At 35.3% G+C, this 12,591-nt stretch overlaps 1 protein-coding gene across 2 annotated transcripts in view; it reads left to right on the top strand.

Moving 5' to 3' along the window:
- rcn1 (reticulocalbin 1, EF-hand calcium binding domain) overlaps positions 1 to 12,591 on the top strand; it is a 64,667-nt gene that overhangs the window by 48,129 nt on the left and 3,947 nt on the right. For both annotated transcript variants that reach the window (XM_051923005.1, XM_051923006.1), the window contains exon 6: positions 9,368 to 9,567. In XM_051923005.1, coding sequence (XP_051778965.1) covers positions 9,368 to 9,567 — 200 coding nt within the window. The remainder of the gene's footprint in view (positions 1 to 9,367; positions 9,568 to 12,591) is intronic.

Below are 12,591 nucleotides of genomic sequence, written 5' to 3' on the forward strand. Positions count from 1 at the left end.
CACTGAATTAAAGCTGAAAGTCTGCACTTCAACTGCATCTGAGTTGTTTCATTTAAAATTCATTGTGGTAATGTACAGATCCAAAACTAGAAAAAAGTTCTCTCTGTCCAAATAATTATGGACCTAACTGTAAGTTTTGGTAAGAAACAAGTATTACATAATTGTAATCGTCATCCATCTCTCTCTCTCTCTCTCTCTCTCTCTCTCTCTCTCTCTCTCTCTCTCTATATATATATATATATATATATATATATATATATATATATATATATATATATATAAATTCCAACATCTGTATGTCCGTCTGCTTTTCACGAGAGAACTACTTGATGAATTTAGATCAGGTGTTTTTCTATAAATTGCTTGAACCTTCCAGTTGATTTTGCTTCTCTCATTACCCTAAGTATCATAGTTCACTTGCAGCATCAATTTAGTTGCACGAATCTGAGAGAGATGCAGCGGGAAGGGGTCGGGGCCCTCCTCACTCACGCACCAGCCTTGTGGCGTGTACCTTACCTCCGCTTAGCTAACGAGCGAGAGAACTACTTAACGGATTTAGATCAGGTTTTTTCTGTAATTTGCTTGAACATTCCGGTTGATTTTGCAACTTCTCTCATCATGCTAAGTTCGCTTGCAGGAGCAATATATTCGTGCTAATCCAAGACAGAGGCTGCGGGCCAAGGGGAGGGGGAAGTGTGACGTCAGGAGTGGGGAGCTGCGTAGGGCCCTCCTCAGTGTCTTTTTTCACTAATATACAGGTGGAGCCGCGGGGCACGGCATGTATTTTATAATTTAAATTTCAAGAATTACAAATGTGTAGTTGATACACTGAAGAAAAAACACGCCTGGATAAATATAGTAACTGTTTATTTCAACAGCAAAAAGCTGTAGTGCAATTAATGATTTAAAAAATTAAAATGTATATGAGCATGTATATTTACATTTAAGCAGATTTAATTGCCAATATCGATTAATTGATTGTGTGAGAATATATTTGTTGTTTGAGAAATGGTGAAAACTTCTGTTTGTAATTAAGCCTTGTTTCAGATAGGGACATTACAAAAAAAAATTAAACAATATGGCAGCTTGTAATTATGAGAAGCATTTTATTTTCTTTTATGCTATATGTATTATGGATAAATATAAGGAAATTTTATTTATTTTAATATTTTATGGTCACTGAACAATAAGCCTGTTAATTTTCTATTAGCAAAATGAAATTCAACAGTTAACACCTGTGGTCTATAGTTTAATTATAAAAACACTTTAATATAGGACGTAAAACTTGTATTTTTCTGGTTATGCAGGATATCAGTGTAAAAAGGTTTTTAAAGGGATAAGGAAAAAAAATCTGAATCAGTATTGGAATTGGCCAATGAAATAACATATAAAATTAGTGATCAGCATCGACCTTAAAACTACCTGATCGGAGCATCCCTAGTAACAGGTGTCAATCATTCCAACATAATCCTTTAAATACTTACATAGAATGTTGAGATTGATCGTTTCAGAAACTGTATTAGCCTCAAGAGACAGAGGGTGAGTCAAAGTTTACCTGGAATTTATTCACTCACAGAAGAAAAGCTGTTTCAGTATGCATTTTTAGCCATATTTTCTCTTTGTCTTAAACTATATTGCTTAATGTATGTTTTCTCATTTTGCTTTAAATTTTATTTGGTATAATTGTGTAATATTGCTCAGTATCCTCAAGAAAATGCAGCAAAATGTATCAAATTTTCTATAGAATGTAATATTACATTCCAGTTTTTCTTACATTGAGAAATTATGTAGTGCCCTTCCAAGCAAACAAACTACTTTACACAAAAAAGTACTTTCTTTATTATTAATAGTTTACAGCACTGGTCACCACAGCTTACCTTTAGACTTTTGGCTCAGTGAAGCTTTAAACTTGCAGTATATGAATGGTTTGGCAAGAATATACTTGGCAGTTATTCTTCACTGTTTAGCCGAGATCATATGTGCCCTTTTTATTGTACTTATCTGTTGCAAAAGCCATTAGAAATAAAATGATTGATTTGTACATAATTCTGAGAATAAAATAAAATACCTATACTTAAATGCATACATTTTGTGAGCCTTAATATTCTATTGAAATGCTATTCAATTATTTTTCCAGTCACTGAGAGGTCAGTATAATTCTTATTGACTAACAAGTGAATTATTCAGAAAATACAAACTTAAAAATGGTACAGTGGTGCAGTGATTGGCACTTGTATTTCACAACTCAAAGGTAACAGATTTTGAATCTCAAATTTCACGCAGACACTGGCAGAATACAGAGTGTTCGTTGTTTTATTCCAAAATGCAAAAGTAGTGTTGGGTTAATTAGATTGGTATGTTTAAGTGTAGGTGTGTGAATGAATGAGAAAAGCGCTATATAAATGTAATGAATTCTTATTATTATTATTAATGGTCAGGCAATGGGTTTACACCCTGTCCAAAATTCTTGCTTTGTGCCTAATGCTGTATAGGATAATAGGTTCCAGCCTGATTGATTATGTGGTGTAATAAGAATGAGTCTACAGACATCATAAAGGTTTGGTGCAGCCACCCGTGTATTATTTCCCAGCTGCAAATGTTTTTGAAATATTTCAACAGAGATGTTCACAAGACTGAGTCCAAAACAGAACTGATTATTTGGAGGTAAGATGGTGGTTTTAAGGGCTGAGGAAGGAAATGATGTCATCTAGTCCTGAACTGGAGGTGACATCATCAGAGGTGCCAGAACAGGAAGTGACATCATCGGAGGCGCTGGGACCGGACATGGCGTCATCAGAGGCACCAGAACCTGGTGAGATTTCCCGGGAATGGTCTGCAAGAAACTAAGAGAGACAGTCGGCACACTCTGCCACCCCCTGGTCTGGTGTAGTATTAATCCTAAACACGCGTGTGTGACAGTGGGCATAAAAATAGATTGTAGATTGGGGAAATTCTTTCAATACTGAAAGTAACGTTAAAAAGTAATGCGTGACTTTACATAGCAAACAATGTTAAACTGAATTTAAATAATACATTTTACCATCAAAACTGGATACTTGCTTCATTTAACCATACATGTTTCATGGTAGTTTTTAAAGTTATGAAATACCGTGTGTTGACAATTTGAAACACAACAGATTTATTCATATTTTTTTGAATATATAAGAAAAAGTCATTTCAAGAAAAGAACTTCAGACATTTACAGCACAGAAAATATCCTATATATGATAGTGCTTCTGGAAGGACAAGATTACAGTTTTAAAAAGTATTTTGTTTAGGGATGCACGATAATATCGGATTTATATCTGCATCGGCAGATAATGGGTTAAAATTTTATCAGCATTGGACCAATGACTAAATTTGACCAATAATTCGAACCGATATTGATGACGCATTCACTGTGTTCCAGATGTGCCAGACGTTTAGGCGACGCTGGGCTACTCTGTGAAAATACCTGCGATGTGGAAGTTTTTCAAAGTGAGTGAGAGCAACACAAAATATGCCATTTGCAACACTTGTTCGACTAATGTTTTGCGCAGAGGGACTAAAATGCGAAATTTCAATACCACCAACTTAATTATACACTTGAAGACATGCCATCCTTACAAATATACAGAATTCCCCAGAGCAAAAGAGAAACCCTGTGCCACCGCACACAAAATCAAAAACTGCAGTTGCTCAACGTGTTGATCAGTTACTTGAAAAATCAAAGAAATTTGATAAAGATAACCCTAAAGCTCAAACAATTACTGTAAAGGTGATGGAATTTATTGCTCTGGACGATCAGCCATTTTCTGTTGTAGAAGATACAGGATTTCGAAGCTGCTTGAGAATCTCGAGCCCTGTTACCAGATACCCAGTCGCCGTTATTTTTCTATATGGACATCTGATACGAATGCTATTAGTATGCTTAGTTTAACTGCTCAGTGGATCGACCGCAAGTTTGAATTGCAGAAAGCAATCTTTCACGCCCAAGAATGCTCTGGATCACACATGGGTGCTGCACTCTCTGTGGCGTTTAAAAAAATGTTTGAAACATGGAAAATACCCAAAGAGGATGTTCATGTAGTATTACGAGACAACGCACGCAACGTTGCAAAGGCTATGGAGGAATGTAGGATCCCAAGTTTGCCATGTATGGCTCATACTTTAAAGCTTGCCGTGAATGACGGTGTACTATCCCAGTGCAGTGTCTCGGATACAATAGCGATCGGCAAAAAAACAGTTGGTCACTTTATGCATTCACAATTAGCCAACTCGCGTCTCAAACCTATACAAACTAAACTTGGTATGCAGCCAAAAATGCTTCAATAAGACGTTTCGACTAGATGGAACAGCACATTCTATATGCTGCAAAGCTTGCTGGAGCAGAAAAGAGCCCTTGAAGCTTATGCCTCCGATTTTGAGTTACCTGCGACTCTAACGCCTAATCAGTGGGGTTTGATCGAGAACATAATCACATTCCTTGCTCCATTTGAACAACTGACAAAAGAAATTTGCCAGTCTGAAGCCTTGGCTTCTAACGTTATTCCCTCAGTTAATGCTTTAAAACGACTGTTGACTAAAAGCGCTCATACTGACTTCAGAGTCAAAACCAGTAAAAACACTCTCTTGGAGGCCGTAAACAATCGTTTCATTGAGATTTACACAGAACCCATGTACTGTGTTGCCACTATTATAGACCCCACTATCGTAGACCCAAGATACAAAGACCGTTATTTCGATGCAGATGTAAAATCACTGGCATTCAAAATGTTGCAAGCTCAGATGGAACTTGCATCGAATGAAATGCAAACGAGTGAATCACAGATAAATTGTCCACAACAGAAAAGGGCCAAGATAAATGACGAGGTGGCATGCATGTTCTTTGAAATGTACAAGAAAATTCTTGAAGAGAACACATTGATGCCACGGGAAAACAGCCAGATGACAACAGAGGTGAGTTTTAAAAAAAAAAAAAAAAACCTCTGTAGAGATCTTTACAACATTGTTTTAAGTAAATAACTAGGGCTGTCGGAGCGAATATCACTATTCTAACATAATTCGAATGTATTCGAAATGTAATTCGAAGAAAAACAGCAATCGAATGTAAAAGAGCGGTTATTGGTTTTACCTTGTACTAACTTTGGCTTCATGTTACTTAAGACATACTTGACTTGTGGGATTTTACAGATCTGTTTTTGCACGTAACTTTTTAGGATCAGCCTATACGTTTTTCTCAATTGTTAACCCATATTGTTGTTAGTCATTAGTTAAACGGTCGGCATCTTTTGTGTTAAACACACCCATTTTAAAGATCGCTAGTTTTCATCAAGTGACTGAGCCAACTATAGCCTATGCTTCTTTGCTTCATATTTTTGTTCGGTGCGTGTTAACTAAATAGTTTCGTAAATAAACACTTAAACTCATTTTACATTTTACTTGCTACATTGAAAAATGCTGTCTGCTAAATAATTGGTTATAATACACAAAATACTTAAAAGACCACCACAAAGTAACATTTAATACACTTGTTTCATTTGTAAAACACGTAAAGGGTCACAATGCTTCAGTTTATTTACTGTAAACACAGGGATATAAGGTCCTCCGGCCTCTAGGAAAAAAAGAAAAAAATGACTGCATTTACTTTGTTTGAGCAATCACTTACAATTTTGTTTGTTTTTCTTTTGAACATTGTCATTAGAAAGTGCCAGTGCGGTACTTGTCTTATTTCTCTTTGCTTTGCTTTTTGTGGGAAAGCCAATCACATTCATGGAAGCCACTGTTTTCACCTGAGTCTCTTAAGCAATAATGAGCAACTTGTAAGAAGATCATGATCTACAGTGAAAAGCAAAAATATTAATAATAAAATGTTTCAAAAAACAGCAAATACAATACAGACATGCATTCAATTCAAATGCCATATACTTATTTTTATTGTAAAGATTCTAATCTTAATCTGACAGCCTTGGTAAAAGCCAAAATGCAGATCTATATTTTAGATATGAAAGATGACACAGAATATAATGCTGTATATGTATGCATGTTACTTGGCAGGTGCAGGGATTTCTTTCTGAAGCACCAATCCCGAGGAATGAAAATCCATTGAAATACTGGAATAGCAACTGGAGTCGGTTTCCTACCATTACCAAAGTAGCACACAAGTTCCTGTCAGCCCCATGTACTAGTGTGGACAGCGAGAGATTATTCAGTTTGGCTTCTAATGTGATCAACAAAAAGAGAAACAGAATTTCCTGTGACAAAGCAGAGATGCTCTTGTTCGTTAAGAAAAGCCTCCCCATCATGCTTAAAAAATAAAAAAGAATAAGCCTCCAGAAAAAAAGTTATTTATTTCTTTACCGTTGTACGCTTTTCTGTTTTTTAAAATTATAGATTGGTTAGATTTATTCCATCAAAAAGAAAGAAAAAAAGTATTACCGGTATGTAGTATTTAATACTGCAGACTGTAAAACAAAGGATCAGATAGCCAGCCAAATATGGTTGAGCAGAAGCCATTTTAATGATTGTAAATAATCTGCTAAAGTTGTTATTCTCAAGTGGTATTGCTTATTTCATTGTCATTGTACTTTTTACCATTTTTTTCAGTTTTCATTTTTTTGATAATTGTTGTATTTGTTCCATCGAAAAAGAAAGAGAAAAGTGTTATGTAAAGCAACAACCTGCAAAACTGTTTCCCATATAACCAACAGGTCGCCAGCCAAATGTGGCAGATATCATTTGTTTTTAATGATTGAATGTGGTGTGCAAAATTGCTATACAAATAAATGTTCACTTTGTCTGTAATTCTTGTCCAGACAGATCAAGTCTCATTTTTCTCTGTATCTTATAAATATGTATATCGGTATCGGTATCGGCAGATAAGCACATAGACATTATCGGGCATCGGCCCAAAATTCCCATATGGATGCATCCCTAATTTTGTTATTTAGTAAGGTAGTTTATTTTGGAGAATTACTGACCCCTTGGTCCAGAGAGTGATTCTGCCTTGCGCCCTATGCTTGCTGGGTTAGGTTGATTTCTAGTTCCACCAGAATGAAGTTGGGCTAAAAAATGGATGGATGGATAGAATTTGTTGATTTTTTTGTGCTAAAAACATGCATTAAAAAGCATGCATTTTTTATTTAAACAAAAAAGTTTATGCTTTAAAGAATTAACTTTTAATAAGTGACTGCATAGGTATACATTTCTTAAAGATACATGGATATACTTTATCTATAATTATACTTTCCTTGTTAAGTAGAGATTTATTGGTTGTGAACTTTTTATTGACAGTACGTTATTAAACAGCTAATACAATTGCCTTTTAAGCAAATTTTATTGGTCTCAAAGCTAATGCCTAATCCAAGTAGTAGTAACAGTAATTCAAGGAGGTCCAAGGTTCAGATTGTTTCCTGAGCATTTTTTGTGTAGTATGCATGTTCCTTCCATATTCATATAAAGTAGGTTCTCTTGGGTTGATTAGTGACTCTAAATTGGTGCTTTGTGGGTGTGCTCAGAAATGTTCTGACTTCCCATTCATTGTTGATTTCCAGGTGTATCTTAATAAAGTCAGGATAGGTTCTTGTCTGTCGTAATAGCAGTCTTTCTCCATATTAGCCAATATGCAACTCTTAGTAAAATTTGAGCTAGAAAATACAGCACATGAAGCACTATATGCTATGAGTTCTCAGATTTTTTCATCAGATTGGTCATTGATGGGAGACAGGTATTTCCAATTTCCCACTCTGTCAGATCAAAGAGTACACTGTAAAGTAAGGGTTTTCTTTTTTCACAATACAGTGGAACCTCGGTTCACGACCATAATTCGTTCCAAAACTGTGGTCGTAAACCGATTTGGTCATGAACCGAAGCAATTTCCCCCATAGGATTGTATGTAAATACAATTAATCCATTCCAGACCATACGAACTGTATGTAAATATATATATTTTTTTAAGTTTTTAAGCACAAATATAGTTAATTAAACCATAGAATGCACAGCATAATAGTAAACTAAATGTAAAAACATTGACTAACACTGAGAAAACCTTGAACAACAGAGAAAACTAACACTGCAATAGTTCGCGCTATAGCGCTACCAACGGCTGGCTATAAACACTTTTTTTTAATGAGTTTTAAGCACAGGGAAAAAATGAACATTTGAAAAAATCCGTAATTTTAATAAACCACCAAGAAAGTAACATTGCAACAATGCACGCTACGAACCAATTGCTGTAAACAGAAGTGAAAACAAAATCAAGCCCAGTGCATTCTTTAACTGCCTTCCTACCTTATGAGTCCAGCCCTCTCTCTTGCTCGCGCTGCCTGTGTGTGTACAGCTGTCTCTCTCACGCTGCTTGTGTGTGTGTGTGTGTGTGTGTGTGTGTGTGTGTGTGTGTGTGTGTGTGTGTGTGTGTGTGTGTGTCGCGCGCTCTCTTGCTCGCTGCACAGGAAATGCACAGGGAGAGACTGAATATGTACAAATCGAAAGGGAAACTGGCTTGTTCGTATACCGAGTGTGTGGTCGTGAACCGAGGCAAAAGTTTGGCGAACTTTTTGGTCGTAAACCGATTTGTACGTGTACTGAGACATTTGTGAACCAAGGTTCCACTGTACTACAGTATATTAACTCACTGTTGGTGTGTACTGTAAAAGATACTGGTTATGTGCTTCTGCCGTGTGTTCTTATGAAAAAAAGTACATTTTTCAGAAAACCTCTTGTACTAATACTAGACATTTTTCAGTATGCTCAAAAATTAGTTATTAATCAACATGATTTTCTTTTTTGTGTTTATGTAATTTTGACTTGTCTTATAATTTTTGTTTATTTGCATGTACAGCACAGTAGCACCATACAATACATTTAAAGAATTTTTAAAATATAGAATGGTTATGGCTTTACCAATAGCTGTGCAAAAAAATCAAGTGCTTATTCATTACGCAATTACTGCTAAGTTCAGATCTTTGAGTACATGAAACAATACAGTTTGCCTTTTTAAAAACATTACCTATTCCCAAAGGGTGACAAAATGCCACACTTAGCAAATGAATAATATTTGAGTGATGTTTTAATAACTCCTCTCCTAGTCATCTATAGGGCCAATGGCTCCATTTATGCTGTACCAGTATGTATTTATTTACTTACCTCAACCTGTTGTCATAGTTGTCTTATCACTTGCATAACGTTTGCTGAAATAGAGGAAAATTCACTCAATTTTGTGCTAAATACCAGAATTTTAAGTAATTGTTTTTTCCTGTACAGCTTCTTCCATCATTAGGAAAGTTACCACTTTGATATCTAGCAATCAGGCTTTTGAGAGAAACTGGTAATAAGGTGTCTAAATAGCATGATATTTTTCCATTAAGTTTGTTTCTTTTTCTTCATTTAGCTGACATGTTTTCTCATGAAGAAGGTGGGCCAGAACCTGACTGGGTAAAAACTGAAAGAGAACAGTTTTCAGATTTCAGAGACACTAATAAAGATGGAAAAATGGACAAAGATGAAATTCGACACTGGATTCTTCCTCAGGACTATGATCATGCTCAGGCTGAAGCGAGACATTTGATGTATGAGTCAGATACAGACAAGGTAAACTCCCTTTTTTGAGGATGGCAATAAACCTTTGTAAGAGTCACTCTATTTTAGAAGATTTTTAACAAGATCTAGGAGGGGCATCTTATAGCCAATAAATAAAGACAATTATTTAGACTGATTAACTAGAAATACATTTAAAGTGTAATTGTAATACAGTACAGTCGTAAAGTAGACAGTCCTGTTTGTGTGACCACTTTGTTTTATTGTTAGATGCTGTAGACTTATTTCACCTGAGAGAAGAACAAAAAGAATGAAAACAGGAAGCTTTTCCACTCTGTGTGGGATATACAGTCATTTTCCATCCATACTTTACTTTAAGCAGCAGAAGCAAAGTCCTCAGATGTTTCAGCTGCTGATAGAAAAAGCTTCCATAGTATAGCAAAGGAGCAACAGATTTTTTGAGACTTCACCAGCTCCCCCTGACAGAGACCAACAAATCTTTTGAGAGGCTTTATAAAGTAATTATTCAACCTGTGATATTACAAGTCATTGAATGCATACACTAGGTTTTCACATCTGTTACTGTCAGTATGAAAATGATGTTAGTTATCTGTCTCTAATATTTTATTTTGTACTGTTATTATTCAAAATTAAGATGTATGAAGGAGATTTTAAATGTTCACACCGTATAGTACATTCAATTTACATGTGTCTTCTTTCTTGCTATTATAATTCCTGTGCTTGATGTAGAAGATAATCTCACATATCTTTATAAATAGATAAACTGAGCATGTTATCATATAAAGTTCTATTTCTAACAAAATAGGAATTATTGATTATAATCACCATCCATGCCTTTTTCATCATCTTTCTTTGTGTCAAACATTTCCCGTTCCAAAAAAGAAAAGCATTTTTCTGTTTTAATTGTTTATTCAAGCTTTCAGGTTATATAAACCGATATTCATTACATATTTTGAAAGTAATCTCTAAATACAATTACTGAACAATACAGACATCCATTGAGCACTGGGTATAAGGCAGAAGCCAGCTGTGGTTATTGAGCCAGTCCATTTCAAGTCTCCCTCACACTCCTACATTTGGACTCACTTTGGTATCTCTAAACTGGTTTGCCCATTTGGAGATACCAATTAAGGTAGCATTAGTCTTTTGTGAAGTGAAGAAAAATGGAAACTCTACATTTTACTGGGAGTGATTAAACAGGAATTCAAATTCAGTCTCATTGAGTTGAGAATTAGATGTAACAACCAATGCAGTAACATGGTTACAGACCTCTGGAAGATAAAAATATATTCTTAGGATATATTCAAGAATTGTGCGATAACTACTAGCTTGAGACTTGTTTAAGGATAAGCTCATTATTTTTCAAGTCAAAGCTAAAATATTTTTTCACAGTAATTAGTATATATTAATGTGCCACAGAAAATTATATTCCTAAGTATAGCATTTTTATTTTATAAATTTTAAAAAATGACATGCTTGTTCTTGCAGTTTAAAATGGCATGTATGAGACATGGGTCAAAGCTCAAAAACACCTACAGAGTATGTCTATTTTCAAGCAAATAATGTTTTTGAATGTGGATATGTGTCTTGAAAGTGTACACATATTGTAAAACAGCAATTGCTTATACAAAAAAAAATACTTTGAGCTTCTGCCATTTTAAAGGAAGTCCACCTGCGCTGTTTATCTTGTTGCTTGTCTCTGCTGCAGCCTTCCTCCCATCCCATGTTCAATTGTCGCCCAGTGTGAATTCTTAAAAAAAGTATTGTTGTATATACATGTGTTTTTCATTTTTAATGCATGTGTTTTCACATAATAAATATGAACTGAATAAAAATTACTACTGGGCAAAAAGTGTATCAGAATGTAGGAACAAATGTAAACAGGGTTTTGAAGAATTTCAGTTTCCAGACTTGTTGAGTTCAGCTCTTTAGTGGTGAGTTCAATGGGTTAACAACTGTGTTTTATATGTGTATTTTAACCTAGCAATATTATGCATCAGCCATGGTGCAGTTTTAGTTTATTTACTAAGCTCACAGTGCATTAATGGCATTATTTTATTAGGCTTGTTAGCTATAATGAAAGGCTAAGCTATTGAATAGTCATTCTTGAATGTTTATGCCTGTTTATTTTTCTTTCATGATCTCCTGTTGCACAGAGTGGTATGTTTTTTTTTTTATTATTATTATTATTATGATTATTATTATTATGTGTTGGGTTTTCTACATGAGACCATGGAGCTTATGGGTGCCACTTTACGGATGTTTGATAGATGCTGTCTCTGCTTGGCTTTGGGCATGTTGAGAACAGAACTAACCTTAGGTGTGATATCATGTAGGATGAAGCTCTGTTTGCTGCAGTCTGTTGCATATGCAGTCATTTGCTAGGAATTGGAAATGCTGTGAATTTTATCTGTATTGCAATCACACATCACCAACCAATTCAGTGCCACCTTCTTAAATTTGTTCTGTCATTTTTTTGTAGGATTTAGACACATAAGTTAATACTTAATACTTATACATGTCCGTACACACACACACGCATGCACACCCCTGTATCCGTACTGCAGCTTACACTAATTTGGAATCACTGAGTCACATAACCTGCTTGTCTTCAGGGGTATGTGAGAAAAACCTGCACTTGCTCATGGGAAACGTATAAACATCACATGAACAACAACTAGGTGCAAGATTCACAACCAAGATGCTGGATCTGTGAAGCAACAGCACTGGCAACTGTGCTACTGTGCCATCCTGCATAGTAATTATTCATCTACACAGCATTCAATTTGCTAGAAAATGACGTTTCAGTTGCTTGCTGCTATGAGATCAATTTTTCACCCAGCTTCACTTTCATCTGCAGTGCAGTGATTCACTTGGGCAAAGTGTGGAACAACAGTTGGCTTCAGAAATGGATGATCATGAAACAGTTTTAGATACTGTGCATCTATGGTTTCTTGCTGTTTACTGTTATCTCAGGTAAAATAGTGTAAAGATTCTGAGATAAAATGCATTACTGCTCAGTTTCCTTCAGTTGTCATAAGCATACTTCAGAAACAC

This window comes from Erpetoichthys calabaricus, chromosome 2 (genome assembly GCF_900747795.2).
Source record: "Erpetoichthys calabaricus chromosome 2, fErpCal1.3, whole genome shotgun sequence".
Taxonomy (NCBI): Eukaryota; Metazoa; Chordata; class Cladistia; order Polypteriformes; family Polypteridae; genus Erpetoichthys; species Erpetoichthys calabaricus.